The 20164-nt window shown below is 37.6% G+C and overlaps 1 protein-coding gene across 12 annotated transcripts in view; it reads right to left on the bottom strand.

The window, feature by feature from the left end:
- Positions 1 to 20164, bottom strand: part of LOC128687963 (uncharacterized) — a 100490-nt gene that overhangs the window by 60465 nt on the left and 19861 nt on the right. For 7 of the 12 annotated variants that reach the window (XR_008406926.2, XR_008406924.2, XR_011391816.1 and 4 more), the window contains exons 2-6: positions 17808 to 17995; positions 12752 to 12830; positions 6764 to 7196; positions 4606 to 4709; positions 3012 to 3284 (exon numbers count right to left, since the gene is read on the bottom strand). Coding sequence is in view for 5 of the 12 variants with exons in the window: in XM_070083651.1 (XP_069939752.1) it covers positions 3072 to 3284; positions 4606 to 4709; positions 6764 to 7196; positions 12752 to 12830; positions 17808 to 17989 (1011 nt within the window). In the remaining 7 variants the exon portion in view is untranslated. Of the gene's footprint in view, positions 1 to 1803; positions 3285 to 4605; positions 4710 to 6763; positions 7197 to 12751; positions 12831 to 17807; positions 17996 to 18427; positions 18526 to 20164 lie in introns of those variants that run through there. The other 5 variants (XM_053775605.2, XM_070083652.1, XM_070083651.1 and 2 more) reach the window with 4 other exon arrangements.

Raw genomic sequence — 20164 nt, 5'->3', positions numbered from 1 at the left:
AATGCCTGCACTTTAAAGGAGGGGTTTGGGATATTGGCAGTTTGGAGGGATATGTTGTGTATCTTTATATGTGTATGCTTCTAAACTGTTATATTCTGAGCACCTCTGCAAAAACAGTGATAATGGGTGAGTGTGGTGAAAGTGTTGAATGATGATGAAAGTATTTTCTTTTTGGGGATTTTCTTTCTTTTTTGGGTCACCCTGCCTCGGTGGGAGACGGCCGACTTGTTGAGAAAAAAAAAAAAAAATAAGGAAACCAAAACAAACAGAAATATGATAAACTGGCAGTGGAGGAAATATCAGAAATAATCTGATTAGATGCAATACTGTAATATAGGTATACAGTACCCTGGTGTGGTTAGGAAGTGTGACTTGATGAGGTACCCTAACCAAAGTGTATTGTAAGATAATATGTACAGCAATTAAATGGATCTTTTTCAATAACAGTACATAAAAGGGAGTCACTGGAAAAGGAAATTATGTTAATCTAATAACATCTTCACGCCTCATAAACAATACATAGCACTGAAAAATCAAGACTTTGTTCAACTTTTCTTAATGTAAGTTGAGTAGAGAGGATTCAGAGAATACATGGTGAGAGGAAAATGGAAGCAAAAGAGAATATAATGAAAACATAAATGGTCAGAAGCATGGGTGTAATGGGAGAAAGAATTGTTTTTGCACCAAGAAATATCTATAAACCTGTACTTAACAATGGCAAGATGCAAACAGTTGGTGAAATAGGCACAAATTAAGTTATGTTCTGCATCTGTACAGCACTGTACCCAACATGGGGTTTTATAAGTTCTTCATCCAAACACACGATAAAGCCTAATATGGGGTGAAATACTGTACAAAAAATACCACTGCATTTGTGTCTTTTCACTGAGTTGCAAGCCATGGCTTGGCCACATCTAGTACAGGTAAAACATCGATTTTCTGGACAGCGATGGTCTGAACCCATACAAATTTACAAGCAGGAACTTGAAATTCCCGCAGCAGTGTATTAACCACCAAACTGTACGTCACTTATCCAACCCTAAGACCATGGAATACTGTGCTCTCTAAAGGTGGAAAAATCAGTAATCCAGAAAGGCTTTGGAACCAATGGTCTGGAAAATCGATCTTGTACCTGTATATGGGGAAGAGATATTCAAACCAGAATACTTACATATTCAATATGTCCTTAATTAAGAACCCTTCACCAGCATTAAGGCACTAACCTTGAAGTATCCTTGGATCAAGAGCCCTTCACCAGCATCAAGACAATTCTCCCATCCAAGAAAGAGCAGACTGGTTATAAAATTATGTGTAGGAGCCCAAATTGTAGTGTGACCCATATAACTATCACAGAATGTCTCAGCAACTATGTAATGGTTAGTGGTAAGCTAAATGCAGATGCACAATGTGAATACTATTTGATTTATATCACTGCGCAGTTATAATTTACTTCTGACATCTGACTTATACAAAGACAAAATAATGAAGAGTTTAACCTTTTCTTTACCATTACAATGCACTGAAATATATTAAACCCTATGTAAATACTGCAATATATAATAGTAATAACTCTTATTTTCAATAATTATTATTCAGAATTCTCAAAAATTTGAAAATAAAATTTTGATTAAAACTATGTAATTTTAAAATTTCATTACCCAAACAAGCATAATAATTACCAAAATTCAATATTGAAAATCACTTACATTCAATTTTTTTTAACCCTTAAACTGTCCAAACAGATTTACGTTCACATTCGTAGTGCTCCAAAAGTAGATCTTCGGTTTTTTACATATTTTCAAATATAACAAAAAAAAAAAAAAAACGTAGATCAGTTTTTTTTACACGTTTTCAAATGTAAAAAAAAAAAATCTACGTTTTTTACATACTTTCAAATGTTGAAAAAACGTAGATCTACGTTTGGACAGTTTAAGGGTTAACACATTGACCATCTCCCACTAAGGCAGGGTGACCCAAAAAAAGAAGAAACACTGTCACCATCACTGTCTTGCCAAAGGGGGACCAATACTACAGTTCAAAGCTGCAAGTATCCCCACCTCTCCTTCAGAGTGCCGCCACTGTACTTTCCACCTCCAGGACTCAAGTCCAGCAAACCGGTTTCCCTGAATCCCTTCAAAAATGTTACCTTGCTCACACTAACATGTCAAGTCATAAAAACCACTTGCCTTCACTCATTCCTATCTAACACACTTGCTGGATTTATAAGCCTCTCATATTGAAAACCTCCTTTACCCCCTTCCTCCAACCTTTCCTAGGATGACCTCTAGCTCACCTTCCCTCCATTACAGATTTATATGCTCTCCATCCTCTCTAAATGTCTGAACCACCTCAATAACCCCTCTTCAGTGCTCTGGATTATACTTTTAGTAATCCCACACCTCCTTCTCATCTCCAAGCTATGAATTCTCTGCATAATATTCACACCACACATACCTCTGGATAACATTTTCTAAAATACATATATATGTGTGTGAGCATGTTAGATAGAGTGAATGGAGACAAATGGTTTTTGGGACCTGATGAGCTGTTGTAGTGTGAGCAGGGTAATATTTTGTGAAGGGTTTCAGGGAAACCAGTTAGCCAGACTTGAGTCCTGAAGGTGGGAAGTACAATGCCTGCACTTTAATTAAAGGAGGGGTTTGGGATATTTGCTGTTTGGAATGACATCTAAACTGTCGTATTTGAGCACCTCTGCAAATACAGTGATTATGTGTGAATGATGGTGAAAGTGTTGAATGATGGTGAAAATGTTTCTTTCATTTTTTTGGGTCACCCTGCCTTGGTAGGAGACAGCCAACATGTTAAAAAAAACAAATATCTTTGGATACTATTGTCTAAAACATATATCTTTGGATACCATTTTCTAAAACTGCACAAATAAAATACCCATAGGTAAGTATGTATGGCAGTTCCTTACACTTAGTCATTAACAAACAGAAATTTATTCAGTTATTTCGCATACGGAAAAGGTAAAAGAGTTAGCTACCCACCAGTTATACATGCAGTTTTTCTACATTTCTGATGCTTTTCTTGTTTTTCCTAGAGTTACTTCAGTGTTCAACACTCATTAGTGGCAAATCATCAACCAACAAATGATCCTTGTATTTCCTGGTTCTACAATGATGTACTAATAGACATATGCTAACCATAGCTCCAAACAACACAGCTGCAACCCCAGCTCCAACCAGTCCACTAACCAATGCTATGAGAGCCTTAGCCTTGGAACTAAAACCCTTGTGACCAGCATTCTGTAGCCATGAGACCTGTAAACAATGAGAAAATAAGTGAATGATGGCTAGAATTATGACAAAACCCAAATATAATTAAGCTATACATACATGTCAAATGTTACTATTGTTGCTTTTACCACACTGGCTGTTTTCCACTAAGGTGACCTGAAGAAAAAAACACACTCAGTATAAGTCATTCAATAGCTGCACTGCCAGAAGTTCACTAATATTACAATTCAAATAACCCTCCAAATTGCAATATCAATACACTACACCTAAATTTATGGGATAAAATCTGTGACTGGAAAACATTTGCAAACAAAGGACAAAGTCCATAAATCTAAAACTAAGTTATTTTAAGGTCCACGGCATAAACTGGTTTTGGATTTAATGGACAAAGATTTAAATCTAGAACTGTCCATTACTGATACAGTGTACTGGACAAATTAATTTCTGGTTTAGTAGACAATTTGTTAAATCCAAAATTATCCATTACTCTTATGATCGTGGATTTAACAAACAATCAGCATTAATGAATAAAGTTTTCTCCCCTATTGGGCTGTTAAATAAAAATTACACTATATTACAGTTCTTAATATGACTTGCCTTCCATACACTAAAGTGCACGCAGCCCCAGCTCATTCAGACTTAACCCTGTTCTTCTGTATAATTTAAAAAAAAGTAAAACAACAAAGAAAATAAGTGAGAAACCCTGAATAAGTTTCATAAGAAAACAGTAACCTTAAAAGAGGGTAAATACTATCACTAATAAAGTGGATAGCCTTAAACTGAATAAGCAGTATACAATAAAGCTCTCTTAATTTAGGTCAATTAAGGATACATGAAGAAAAAAATATAGAAGGGTGGTACAAAAGAAAGACTCGGGCATTTCATATAGCATACGGTATATACTTTTACTTTATCTTCTTAATGTGAAAATGTCAAAAAAAAAAAAAAAAGGGCAGTTGGTTTGTATATATATGCATAATTGATGCCAGTGAATTAAATCAGTTGTGCCCAAAGAGATCCAAGACAAGTGGGACAGATAACCATTACCAAAAAGAGGAAAATGGCACAATACCATGACTGGAACAACTCACAAATAACCTGCACACAGGAGAGAGAAGCTTATAATAATGTTTCAGTCTGACTTGGACCATTTACAAGTCACACTAATACATGAGAGTGAGAGAGCCAGTATATAGGAGAGGGGGAACAAGGACAGGACAAAGAGAGGAAGAGAGAAGGAAGTGGAATAGTAGTGGTAGAGGTAATGCTGGTAGTGGAAGTAGTAGTAGATGTGTAGGTTATTTTAGTGAACCATTATCAAGTAAGAGGAAACATAGCAACTTACCCAGCTATCTGCAGGGATGGTTCCATTGTTACTGCGGGCAGCGGAGGACATTAATGTGGAAGCATAGCTTTTCCTAGCAACTCCAGTAGATGTGAACCCCATTTCTGTGACCGTAGCAACAATTATGTGGAAAGAAAGATGAGCACAAAGGCATAAAAAATATGTAATTTTTCCTGTTTATTAATAAGCAATGATACAAATAATTTAATACCTGGATGGTATAATTCAATCCTTAGAATCCAGTAATAAATATTAAAAATTTCCTATTTTATGGTACCCCATTAAGACTTGATAAATGCAGTTTTGCTATGTCTCACGTGTTGAAGTCTTGTTCTTTATGCCATATGAATAAAATCCAATAAAATACAAGACAGTTTTTATAGTTTCAAGAATATGCACCAAGACATAAAGCTAATAAGCTAATTTTGACTTTCTTACATCTACATTCATTATACACTCAACATTTTTACTTTATTGAATGTTCTTGGAATAACTTTCTCAGACCTGTACCAATCTTCATTTTCTACCTCTTTTCTTTTGGAACTTGTGATAAAAACTGGTTGGAATCCTTCTCTTGTAACTATCTGACAAATAAGGGAGGGAGTATTGATTAAGGAGTGCAAATGTTTAATGTATGTTAAAGGAGTGAGTGATGATCTAGTGAAGAACCAGCAGTGTTTAGGGAGTAAGTGATGAGGATAGCTAAAACTGGAAAAAAGTAAGGAAGAGTGTATGGAGTTACAACCAAGATGCTGAAAGCAGGTTGATGGTAAGCTGGGATGGCTGAAGGGGGCAGTAGGGCAAATTTCCGCGCGCGCTCACCGAAAAATCGAAAAAATATGGAAATTGAGTTATATATACTGAAAAATAGCTCAACTCTTTGGCAACACAATGGTACCAGAATGAATGTTCTACGACGTTTCTACAAGAAATTATAGCCATTTATATCAGGTATGGTGACGGCGATGTTGGTAGCGAGTCTGCTCACGGCCCATATATATTTTGGAAATTTTTCCTTGTTTTTTATCGCTTTTTCTTGCATTATACTTTCTAATATAATAACTGACTACTTGGCATCATAAAACTGAAGGCGGAGCTTATCCCTAGATTTAGCAACAGTCATTAATCATATGATGCGCGGAAGGGTTGCCGCGCCAGGAGAAATCACTCATTATTACGCTTATATCAGCTTATATATCAACTCTACAGCTTATTTTTCTATCAGAATTGATCTAATATGATATAATAAACACTATAAATAACATACAAACATGTTATATACTCTAGACTGAATAAAATAGGCCATAATATGACGAAAGATTATCGGGAATATTTTGATAAATATTGAGCTACTCCTCTCCAGGTCGTATTCTTTAGTCTGCGAGTAAGAGAAAACGGTGTTTTGAAGAGGCTAACTGCACTAGAACATCAGTTTACTAAGAAATACACCCAAACAAACGCGATTTTCGCGATTTTTTTTTTGTTTTTTTTTAGACGGGCCGGCCGGCGCTCCCGGCCGATATCTCGGAAGTAACTTATTCACCTAATGGCCAAGCTTCTCGCTTTATTACTGAATTAAATGGAATATAATACTCACAAAAGTTGTAGAATAATGATTTCTCCATTTTTCGCTGACCAAATTTTGGAAATATTCCAAATACTTTGGGAGTTATGTGGGAGTAAAGGGCAGATTTTTTTTGCAATATTCCAGGAACTAACAAACTTTATTTTTTGTGAAATAAAGATAAGTTTATTTAGAGAAAAGGACTCAACGATAATTAGTATAAGCATTGTTCTCTCGGCACCAAGTGTCCAAACAACCTTATGTAGTCCCATATAAAAGAAAGTTTGGCCACAAGGGCATTTTCAATAAATCAGTCATTTCTCAGTTGTTGCTTGAGGTATATTTTTGATAAATATTTTCAACAATGAGTGAAACTACTTTGTCTTGTGTACCAAAACTGGAGAAAATCGGACGGTAAACAACAGTTACAGATTTTGCCCTACTGCCCCCTGAAGCCATGGCTGGTCCTACCTATGGGGTAAAACAGATTGTAATGGAATTCTGACTGACACAATGAATACAATGTACATTACAGTAATGTAATATCATAAAAGCTTATAAGCTGTAAAAGAGAAACTTTCTGGCATAACTTACGATTAAGGATGTTAGGAGCACATCCAAGAGCCACTCCAATTGCAACAGATGCCATAATTATAATAAACACAACAAATAGCACCCAAATTCTCCAGTCCTTGTACCAGATATACTGGTTTGGTTCCCTGCCACTTCTTGATGAGTGACAAATTTGGGAATGGCAATCCTCAGATACATTATCTTGTCTCCCCTCTTGCTTCTTCTGTCTATCGTTATAGTCTTCCTTCAGGCTGTTCTCCTGGTTATCTTCTCTACTAGAGCATGCTTCATCTGGTCTGCTTCTGCTCTCATTCACTTTCTCATTACAATCTAAATGGTTGTCATCCAATGAAGCAAGACACTTGTCATCCTTCTTAAATACATCATCCTTTTTCTCCTTCATCTTGTCAGCATGACTGTCAGGAAGTTTACTCTGAAGTATAGCATCATCTCTCTGAAAATGTGAATTACAGTATATTTAATACGCGTATATTGTATGGTGTTAATGTCCAATGGTTTACTTAAGTAGTAATATGACTTTGACGAAGAAACGGAGGCGGTAATTTCATGCACTGGCCAGGGAAGTATACCATCTTTAAGGAGTGAAGAAGAGCAGGATGTGAGTGTGGGGGAGGTGCATGAGGCATTACGTAGAATGAAAGGAGGTAAAGCAGCTGGAACTGACGGAATCATGACAGAAATGTTAAAACCAGGGGGATATATAATGTTAGAGTGGTTGGTATTTGTGTTTAATAAATGTATGAAAGAGGGGAAGGTACCTAGGGATTGGCAGAGAGCATGTATAGTTCCTTTATATAAAGGGAAGGGGGACAAAAGAGACTGTAAAAATTATAGAGGAATTACTTTACTGAGTATACCAGGAAAAGTGTACGGTAGGGTTATTATTGAAAGAATTAGAGGTAAGACAGACTGTAGGATTGCGGATGAGCAACGAGGTTTTAGAGTGGGTAGGGGATGTGTAGATCAAGTGTTTACATTGAAGCATATATGTGAACAGTATTTAGATAAAGGCAGGAAGTTTTCATTGCATTTATGGATTTAGAAAAGACATATGACAGAGTGGATAGGGGAGCAATGTGGCAGATGTTGCAAATATATGGAATAGGTAGTAAGTTACTAAATGCTGTAAAGAGTTTTTATGAGGATAGTGAGGCTCAAGTTAGGGTGTGTAGAAGAGAGGGAGACAACTTCCCGGTAAAAGTAGGTCTTAGACAGGGATGTGTAATGTCACCATGGTTGTTTAATATATTTACAGATGGGGTTGTAAAAGAAGTAAATGCTAGGGTCTTCGGGAGAGGGGTGGGATTAAATTATGGGGAATCAAATATAAAATGGGAATTGACACAGTTACTTTTTGCTGATGATACTATGCTTATGGGAGATTCTAAAGAAAAATTGCAAAGGTTAGTGGAAGAGTTTGGGAGTGTAAAGGTAGAAAGTTGAAAGTGAACATAGAAAAGAGTAAGGTGATGAGGGTATCAAATGATTTAGATAAAGAAAAATTGGATATCAAATTGGAGAGGAGGAGTATGGAAGAAGTGAATGTTTTCAGATATTTGGGAGTTGACCTGTCAGCAGATGGATTTATGAAGGATGAGGTTAATCATAGAATTGATGAGGGAAAAAAGGTGAGTGGTGCGTTGAGGTATATGTGGAGACAAAAAGCGTTATCTATGGAGGCAAAGAAGAGAATGAATGAAAGTATAGTGGTACCAACACTCTTATATGGGTGTGAAGCTTGGGTTGTAAATGCTGCAGCGAAGAGATGGTTGGAGGTGGTGGAGATGTCCTGTCTAAGGGCAATGTGTGGTGTAAATATTATGCAGAAAATTCGGAGTATGGAAATTAGGAGAAGGTTTGGAGTTAATAAAAGTATTAGTCAGAGGGCTGAAGAGGGGTTGCTGAGGTGGTTTGGTCATTTAGAGAGAATGGATCAAAGTAGAAAGACATGGAGAACGTATAAATCTGTAGGGGAAGGAAGGCGGGGTAGGGGTCATCCTCGAAAAGGTTGGAGGGAGGAGGTAAAGGAGGTTTTGTGGGCGAGGGGCTTGGATTTACAGCGTGTTAGATAGGAGTGAATGGAGACGAATGGTATTTGGGACCTGATGAGCTGTTGGAGTGCGAGCAGGGTAATATTTAGTGAAGGGATTCAGGGAAACCGGTTATTTTTATATAGCCAGACTTGAGTCCTGGAAATGTGAAGTACAATGCCAGCACTTTAAAGGAGGGGTTTGGGATATTGGCAGTTTAGAGGAATATGATGTGTATCTTTATACGTATATGCTTCTAAACTGTCGTATTCTGAGCACCTCTGCAAAAACAGTGATTACATGTGAGTGAGGTGAAAGTGCTGAATGATGATGAAAGTATTTTCTTTATGGGGATTTTCTTTCTTTTTGGGTCACCCTGCCTCGGTGGGAGATGGCCGACTTGTAAAAAAAAAAAAAAAAAAGAAAAAAAAAATATATGACTTTGAATTGTAATAGGTTAACAGTAAATATATATACTGTATATACAAAAAGGAAAAGCTTTTAGTTGTGCATAGCATATCAGACAAATGAAATCCCAGTTCTCTTACTTTTGATATGTAAAAGCATTTTATCCACAGTGGTATATCACAAACCATTCTGAAAGAATACCTTGACTTTGCTCGCTGTAAAGCTAATATTTGCATTAATAACTCATTGCAGCTGTGATCAGGTGTGGACGTGTGACTGGTTCATTGCCTTTGTAACTTATTCAGCTACCAAAACTTTGCAGCCCAGTCCCTGGACCCATTATGTACCTCTGATTCGGTGTAGACGTGTGAATGGGTCATTACCTTTGTAATTTGTTCAACTGTCAAAACTTTGTAATTTGTTCAGCTATCAAAACTTTGGGGCCCAGTCCCTGGACCCATTATGTACCTCTGTAATCTTTTCTGACTACTGCCCACAGGATGGGTATGGGGTGCATAATAAAGATGATAAACTAACTTGAACTAACTCTTGCTTACAATATTCTGTCTGATATGCTCTGCATAACTAAAAGCTTTTCCTTTTTATATATATTTAATGTTAATTCTAGGTAGTAGGTTGGTAGACAGCAACCACCCAGGGAGGTACTACCGTCCTGCCAAGTGAATGTAAAACGGAAACCTGTAATTGTTTTACATGATGGTAGGATTGCTGGTGTTTTTTTTTGTCTCACAAGCATGCAAGATTTCATGAACATCTTGCTACTTCTACTTACACTTAGGTCACACTACACATGCATGTACAAGCATATACTATATACACACACTTCTCTAGGTTTTCTTCTATTTTCTTAATAGTTCTTGTTCTTGTTTATTCCCTCTTATCTCCATGGGTGAGTGGAACAGAATTCTTCCTCTGAAAGCCATGAGTGTTGTAAGAGGCAACTAAAATGCTGAGAGCAAATGGCTAGTAACCCTTTCTCCTGTATACACTACTAAAATTTAAAAGAGAAACTTTCATGTTTCTTTTTGGGCCACCCTGCCTAAGTGGGAAATGGCCAGTTTGTTGAAAGATGATTTACTGTTAGTCCCCATGGGGAAGTGGAACAGAATTCTTCCTCCATAAGCCATGCGTGTCATAAGAGGCAACAAAATGCCAACAGCAAGGGGTTAATAACCCCTTCTCCTATATAAATTACTAAATTTAAAAAGAAAATCTATTTTTTTTAAGTAAAGAAAAACTATTTTAGTAAAGAAAAACTTTTGTTTCTCTTTTAACATCACCCTGCCTTGGTGGGATACAGCAGGCTCATTGAAAAAAAAATTTACTGTTAATAATGATGATGATTTTATTTCTTTATAAAGGTTACAATGTGCAATTATAATATTGGTTTGCTAAGTACAAAGAAAGCCACTATCATGCCACAGCATTTCAGGCAGATTAATCATAGTACATAATAACTACTTAAATCTAGACCTATTATAATTCAAATGAATCTACTTGCAAAATAAAATTATCTTACCTGACCTATAATCATTATATTCCATAATTACAGACATATGTAGGACAACAGTGTAGGCAAAACATACACAGTAATAATTTACTTCCTATTTTCTTAAGGGTTAAATCTCAGAAGTCAAAGGAAAGAATGTAGAGTTTATTCTTTACTAGAAAACATTAATTCTTGTTAAGTAATCAACTGTTTTCCTAAGGATAAAGCCATTCAGGAAGGTCAGACAAGTTACATGACATACTGGAGCATACATACCACACCATGGACTAAGATACACTGAAAGGTAGATTCTCAGGTCTACACCTTGACTGGAACTTGAAATTTAGTACCCATATCCAGCACAAACTAAGAAGATCTCCAAAACAGTAGACATCCTCTCTAAGATTCATTATTGTGTACATCAAACAGCACTACTTACATTGTACTACTCTCTAAATTATCCTTACCTCACCTATGGTATCTGTGCCTGGGGATCTATATCATCAAATCATCTAAAACCAGCAGTAGCTCAACAAAAAATACAGCTGTGTGGACAGTTACCCATTCCAGTGCCAGACAACATACTCCTCCACTCTTCAAAAGCTTGAACTTACTTAATATACACAATATGCATTTATATTACTGTGCCTGGTATGGATATAGGACAATCAATTCGAATATAATCCCTTCTCTGAAACCTTTTCCTTGATAGCTGCAGCAGAATACACAGGGATAACACAAGACACAAAAACTTCTTTGACATCCCCTGAGTCCTACTTAACCTGTGTAAAAGCCCAATGTACATAAAAGGCCCTAAGATCTGGACCTCCCTGCCTGAAGCATCAAAAGGTTCCCTATCTACCAATCGATTAAGAGCTATTGTTAAAAAGCACTTCATCTTTCAATGTAATAAAGACAGCAATACGTTACAGTAAACAAAACCAGCTTTCATCCAATTCTCTCCCTGTTCTTGTAACCTTCCTTCAACTCCCATATATAATTGGTACATATCTTGTTCCATTTTATTTGTATTGTAATCTCTATTCTTAGGGGAAAGTTTTGGTTTCAAGAGATTTATTAACAGGGTTACAATGACTGGAGATAGAACATGGGCAGCTTTCTTATACATAAATGGTGGTACTGTATACTCACTTTATTACCTGCTATGTTTTTTAGTGCATTCATTGTTGAGGTTACCTCTGCCATGAGAAAGTTTGTGATTTTGCTGGAAAGTTTAGTCCCTATAGCCGAGAAGTCATTAAGCTGATTTATGGCATTAGCAATATGAATGGGGGTTCACTAAGTTTGGTAAATACAATTTCTGTGAATTTAGCAATTTTACATGAACCCAGCATTTGAGAGATCAATACAAAGCTATCAGGTGACATCATTAGCCAATATGCACCCCAGCGACACTACAACTGATTTCCATGCTACCATATATTTCCCTGCTTTTTGTATCTCTGTACTGGAGTGATAAACCCCATTGGGTGAAACATTTCCTTAACAAAATTACCTCACAGTACACAAGTGATTTTTTTTTATATATCTGTCAGTACTATATTACCTTGTTCATAACAAGGTAGACATCATTAACAACCCTGGATAACATTTACTAGTTAGTTTGAAACATCAACACACTAGACATCATATAATTTTGGTTGGGTTAGAAGTCAGAGGTCAGGGAACAGGGGTAAATTACCCAAATGGGGTAAAGATGAAACTCTTTAATAAGCAATGCAAATTATGAAAGTTATATTTTTTCAAACAAATAATTTTAAGTCTAGTGGGTAATTTCACTGTACATGAATTTGTTTTGGGGTAATACACAAAAAAGTTCGCTGACCATTGGGTTAGAGCATCAATACAGAAACATAGACCTCTATTTATTTTTCTGTGGGTATCACAGACAGACATGCCATTAGATGGCAATAGACACCCTTCATCACTGGCGGTACCAACACTCCTCAGCTAGTATATGGTGTTAATGTCCAATGTTTTACTTAAGTAGGAATGTGACTTTTGAAAGAGTACACTGACCTCTGAAATGTCTGGCAGGAGATTCAACACTAAAAAGTTGGTGGGCAGACATGATGCATCCTCTCCTGCATGTGGTTGCCTGAAGCATTACGAAGAAAATATTACATTCAGATATGGGTCTGGATATACAGAGGCAGTGACTTGTCAAGGTTCTCTTAAATAAGATTCACCCATCTAAATGGCAGCCACGACTGACCAAGTAACATCCCTTGGCATGATAGTGGCTATCTTTGTACTTAGCCTTCTTTGTAATTAAAATTTTTTTAACATATAAACCACACATTGTAAGCTTTACAAGGAAATAAATATATGAATTTGAATTTGAGTTTGAATGAAGCACAAATACAAATCTTTATTTCAAAATTACGTACTGAATAAAACATACAGTAACCTGAAGGCCCATAGGATGCACTGCATTTTGGGCAAAACTTAACCTATACTATGCTTAAAATTAACATGGTTTTATTTTTTATATTTATGGGTTTAATGCATAGCATTAATATGAAGTTAAAAACAGATACAAGTTTATTCATAAAATAATAAATACACATATTAATGCCTCGGTGGGAGACGGCCGACTTGTTGAAAAACAAAACAAAAAAAATTACTGCAAAGAACAAAATAAACTGAAGACCCATAGAATACATAGCATCATGGGCAACACTTATGTGCAATTACAACAAGATATAATTGCCAAGTTTGGCAGGGGGTGATACTAGTTCCTTCAATTAATAACAAAATATGGCAGGATAGTACATGCCCATTTGTGATAAAGGAGAGTTGAAAAAAAGCTGGAATAAGAAGAACTAGACAGAAATGAAAACAGGTTTCAAGATTTTTTTTGACATTATATATTGCTGAAAGGATCACATCCTGCCTGCACTCACCCTTTCATAAACCACCTGCCTCTACTGCACATGCTAGCACTGCATACTCAAAATGTACACCATGCCACTTCAATCTCATCACTTTCTGTTACGAAGTTTAGGATAATGAAATAATCAATAAGGTTGCCCATGGCTAACCAGCACCATTCTGAAATCCACTGACAAGAAACACCAATATGAAAAGCAATATAGACAGGGCTTAATACACAAAGATATTCTTAAACACTATTCATCAGTTCTCACCAAAGTAATAAAAAAAGCCAAACAACTATACTACTCCAGTAGATTCACAGACACTAAAGGAGATATAAAAAAGACCTGGAAAACACTCTCAGATTCTAGGGACCCACAAACTGAAAAAAAAACAAGAATATTGTCCTAACTAAACCTAATGAAACACCACTACATCCCACTGACACAGCTAACAAGATAAACGACTTCATCTCAACCATAGGATCTAATCTCGCCAATAAAATCCCACATACCAATGCCCATGCCGGGGACTACCTAGATGGGAATTTCCCAAATTCCTTCTATCTTGCACCAACTGAGCCCACGGAAGTCACCGAGTTATAAAGTCACTTAAAAATAACTCAGGGAATCTGTCTCATGTCCCACCATTACTGTACAAGCGAGCGGCCCATGTCCTTTCGCATGCTATTTCATTGCTTTTTAACGAGTCACTAGAAACTAGCACCTTCCCGAAACTACTCAAGATGGCAAGGGTTACACCAATACATAAAGGTGGTGACCCTACAGACTTAAACAACTATAGGCCAATATCAAACTTACCATTGCTATCCAAAATCTTTGAGAAACTCGTGCACAGGAGACTATATTCATTTATAACGACACAAAACATACTCAACCCCTGCCAATTTGGATTCAGGAAAAATAAAAGCACTAATGATGCAATCAAAAATGCTAGATCTGCTTTACACAGCATTGGAAAATAAGGAATATCCACTAGGAATTTTTATTGACCTAAGAAAAGCTTTTGACACAATAGACCACGACATCCTACTCCACAAACTTGACCATTACGGTATACGAGGCCATGCGCTTGCTTATTTCAAATCTTACCTTACTAATAGGTATCAGTATGTCACCATTAAAGACACAGCATCAACAATACGGCCACTTGATACTGGAGTTCTGCAGGGAAGTGTCCTTGGTCCCCTGCTCTTCCTCATATACATCAATGATCTTCCAAACGTATCCCAACACCTGAAACCCATTCTCTTTGCTGACGACACGACTTATGTCATCTCTCACCCTAATCTTGCCACCCTCAACACCATTGTTAACGAGGAGCTGATCAAAATATCGACTTGGATGACAGTCAATAAACTTACGCTTAACACTGACAAAACCTACTATATTATGTTCGGTAGCAGAGCAGGAGATGCACAAATTAACATTAAGATCGACAACACTCTAATTACCAGACATAATGAGGGCAAATTCCTAGGCCTATACCTTGACAACAACCTGAATTTCAGCACCCATATCCAACACATAACCAAAAAAGTATCCAAAACGGTTGGGATCCTCTCCAAGATACGATACTACGTGCCGCAAAATGCCCTTCTCACACTATACCACTCACTTATTTATCCATACCTCACCTATGCTATTTGTGCTTGGGGATCAACTGCAGCAACACACCTAAAGCCAATAATAACCCAACAAAAAGCTGCAGTAAGAATAATCACTAAATCCCATCCCTGGCAACACACCCCCCACTCTTCATAGATCTAAACTTACTCCCTGTTCAGTACATCCACACTTACCACTGTGCAATCTACATCTACAGGACCTTAAACTCCAATATCAACCTTGACCTAAAACGCTTTCTTGATAGCTGTGACAGAACCCACAGGTATAACACCAGACACAAACATCTCTACGACATTCCCCGTGTCCGACTAAACCTTTACAAAAATTCAATGTATGTCAAAGGCCCTAAAATCTGGAACACCCTACCTGAGAACTCTAGAACTGCAGACACATTCATCACCTTCAAAACTACCATTAGAAAACATCTTATCTCCCTGATACACCCTGTCAACTAACTACACGAATACCACCTGGTGGTTCACACTTACACTCACTCACCCATTTGACTATAAACAGAAATATTAATCTCAATCTTAAAATAATGAATCCTGTGATACTCCAATACTGAAACTATGTACTGTGCCAAAACAAAAGCATTCACATTGCTAAACTCACAAACTAGTATTTAGTCACTTAGCCATAATACCAACTTACCTCATAATTTGTAATATTTTAAAATTAAGATTTAAACTAAGTCTGCCCGAAATGCCTAGCCATGCTAGGTGTTCTAGTGGTACACTCTGTAATCATTATTTTACTACATGTAAACCACACAATAACCAAATTCTGTAAATTCAGCATTGTAATCCTCACAGAGAATAAACTTTGAAGGAAGAACATAAGTTACTACACACTGCATGGTAACAAGAAAAAAAACAATAGGGCCAGACAAGAATATGCAGGAGAATATAGTTATCTATTCATTTTTGTTTTTATTTCACTGCAGATTATAATAGTACAGGCAGAGGACTTAAAAGTGTTCACCAAGACTACATGCTGAGAAGTACTATCTACTTCTATGCAGATTAAGGACTAGTGAATATTATTTAGGTGTACAAGTCAAGGATAGAAAAGCAGAAGGCTCTCCCCATCCTCTATTCCCTTTGGCAACAGCCAACATAAAAACAGGGGAAAATATGCTATACCACATTGAAAAAAATGGCATGGAATTTACAGGAGATGGACTGCATGGAAGGCATCGGCTACAACAGTACCTCTACCAAACTAGTATTGTTACTCCATTGCCACTCAAGAGAGCCGTATACCAATGGTTCTACATATACCAATTCTGTTATGACTATCATAACCCTCTACCACTACTACCATCAGCTGCCTTTGCTGTTAACTGCACATCCTGGGTAAACTGGTGAACAAATGGAAGAGGGTGTGTATTGTACCAACATTTAAAAAAAAAAAAGGTACAGAGATCACTTAACCTTTGAGTGGCCGTCATTTTTTGAGCACAGCTCCCTCAGATAAGCTGTGAGCAGTAAACTGTGGCCTAGAGATAAAATGAATAAAAAAATCCTACTCAACCCAGTGCATGATGGAAAAAGCAAAACTATGACCTTGTGTTTGATTTAAAATAGTGACTTTGTAATGTTTTCTAGGACGATTTTTATGGTTAAACTGGCAGTTTCTTGTTATTATTTGATGGAATGGAAGATATACTACTGAAACAGAGATAACGTTGGTTGGTTTCAAGACCAGAGTAGATTGAAATTAGGCTCAAAGTAGCATAAATATTTAATTTTTGCAGATTTTCCTGAGGCCCCTCTACATCCCCCCCCCCCAGTCTGTTTTATGGGTTTTTAATAGGTCTGATTACATTATTCCTGATTACATTTTATTATCTGAGAAACAGAGAAAATCTTTTATTTTTTTTTTGTGATAATACATTCAAAATGGAAGGTAATTGTAATATAGGAGAGGCCTGGAGACATTATTAATTAACAAAGGAAATGTTATTTTAGTGCCTGAAAGGCATACGTTGTTTATTTTAACTATTTTTATTTTTTTGTGTAAAATTGACCAAATTACCAACTTCTGTGCACTTTGAAGGGTAGTTCCAATAGTTATATGGGCGATTTTTCGTGCTCAATCGAGAGAACGGAGTTTTCCATAAAATTTCGCATTTTTGGTGTCATTGCCTTAAAAAAAATGTCTCTACCATTTCAGCAAGAATTTTTTTAAATGTGGACACTGAAAGCAATATTTATTTAGGGGGTCTGGACAGTGAAAGGTTTAAACTACTGTTTTACTGCAGTTTTGCAAAAAAAAAAAAAAATAATATACAGGAAAGAGACACGAGGAAAAGTGGATAAAATACTTAAAAGAGCAAAAAAAAAAAAAAAACTGCCAATTAGCAAGCAAATGAGCCACAAGCATAAAAGAAAAAAATTCTTTACAGCAGACTGACCGGAGTGGTAAACCAAAGGAATGAAATGAAATATGAAAGTTGATATACACTCCATTCAGATGATCCAAAATAGATATGACAAGGCAATGTCACAACTATAATGACAATCCCTGTTCATTTCAGATCATACCTGCAGGTGGGACAGACGAGAGTAGGGTTGCGTTCTTGGAGGTTGACGAGACACATCCTGCAGAAAGTGTGGCCACAGGTAGGGAGGGCCACGGGCTGGTGCACCTCAGGGTCAAAGGGCTCTTCACACACCACACACGACATACTCTCCACCACTTCCTCCTCCTGATGAACGTTCGTCATCTGTAACTATGGCAACACCCAGATTATTATTATCATCATTCCTGGGACATGAGCAAAATGATCCCAGGAATGAAAAGATAGCCTCAACTCCTTGGATAATGAAACCTTTACCAGCATCCCCCTTGAAGGGAGCACCGTACACTTCGTTAAGATAAGATTTTGTTCGGATTTTTAACCCAGGAGGGTTAGCCACCCAGGATAACCCAAAAAAGTCAGTGGGTCATCGAGGATCTGTTTGTCTTATTTCCACTAGGGTCCTCAATCTTGTCCCCCAGGATGCGACCCACACCCGTCGACTAACACCCAGGTACCTACTTGCTAGGTGAACAGGACAACCGGTATAAGGAAACGTGTCGAAATGTTTCCACCCCGCCAGGAATCAAACCCGGTCCCTCCCCGCCACATACACTACTTAAGTGGAGAATATATATACAATACCACAGGGTGGATCAGAGTACAGCACGTCGCAGACTATACTAAGAGCTGAGGTCTTCCACCACGATATCACTAAGATGCTGAGTACAGGTCTGTCCCTCCTGCAGTTGCCTTCGGTCACTCGTTTCAACTGTCACACATTTCTACATCTTGCCAGACACATCCATTACCACACAGCAAATAAAACTTACAGCTCTTCCATAAACGTCTCACGCACCACACTTACCAAAGCTGCCAAATTTAGGTAGCTATGTTTAGATATATTTATTTTTTTCCGAATATACACGTGTAGGACTCAGGGTGGCTCACAATCCTGCTTGTCTCAGTCAACAACTAATCAAGGGTACCTTACTACACACTTTTTAAAGTTTAAACGAGTACCTCGCTTCGCTATAATTATTTTTATGGGGAAGCGCTGAACATCTACGTGCCATACTGCGCCTGAAAAGGTATAATTTTTGATGTAAGGAAGGGAAATGTAACTCCAGCATCATGGCACCCTCCCTTCCACCTTGAACGGATTAGTCAGGGAAAAAAAAATTGCATCATGAGGATTTTAGTGACCGACGTCTATCTCTGCCGCTACTACAACCACCACCACCACCTTAACCCTATTCCCAATAACCCTAACCACCCCCACACCCCATTCCCCAAAACCCCTACCCACCAGAGGTGGGAGAGAGGGAAGGATGGGAGGGAAGGTTTAGTTAGTTTAATATGTTTATTATGCACCCCATACCCATCCTGTGGGCGGTAGTCAAAAGATTACAGAGGTACATAATGGGTCCAGGGACTGGGCCTCAAAGTTTTGATGGCTGAGCAAGTTACAGAGGTAATGAATTCACAATTTACAAAGGTAATGAACTCCAGGTAGGTCTAGTCACAATCATGACAAGTTACAAAGGTATTAACAGATTATAGAGGTACACAATGGGTCCAGGGACTGGGCCCCAAAGTTTTGATGGCTGAACTAGGTACAAGGTAATGAACTCACAAGTTACAAAGGTAATGAATACTGTAAGAATGGTTACTTGCGTTTATACATGGCTACAATCATGAACAAATTTTAGAGTAATGAGCAATTCACACTTCCACACCCGGTCACAACTGTAGTGAGTTATTGGTGCAAATATTGATTGTTGAGTCACACACACACACACACACACACACACACACACACACACACACACACACACACACACACACACACACATACACAAACTCATACACACACACACACTCATACACACACACACACACACACACAGGAGCTAGGACTCGACCCCTGCAACCACAAATAGGTGAGTACACACACACACACACACACACACACACACACACTCATACACACGCACACACAAACACACACACAAACACACACAAACACACACAAGAGCTTGGACTCGACCCCTGCAATCTCAACTAGGTGAGTGCACACACACACACACACACACACACACACACACACACACACACACACACACACACACACACACACACACACACACACACACACACACACATATGTGGTAATGCTTTACTTACAGCTAGCAAAGTCAGGGTATTTCTCCAGAATGGTCTGTAATATACCACTGTGGATAAAATACTTAGCCATTTCTTGAACACTTCTGAGTGAGTTGTTTCTAAATTCATTAATTTTATTGCACTCCAGTACATAATGACGCAGGGTGTGACAATAGCCCATCTGGCAAAGTTTACATTCCGTTTGGTCTACATCTG

The sequence above is a fragment of the Cherax quadricarinatus genome, chromosome 10 (genome assembly GCF_038502225.1).
Source record: "Cherax quadricarinatus isolate ZL_2023a chromosome 10, ASM3850222v1, whole genome shotgun sequence".
NCBI lineage: Eukaryota > Metazoa > Arthropoda > Malacostraca > Decapoda > Parastacidae > Cherax > Cherax quadricarinatus.
Note: the sequence above shows the minus strand (reverse complement) of the source record. Positions and strands in the feature narration are given on the sequence as shown.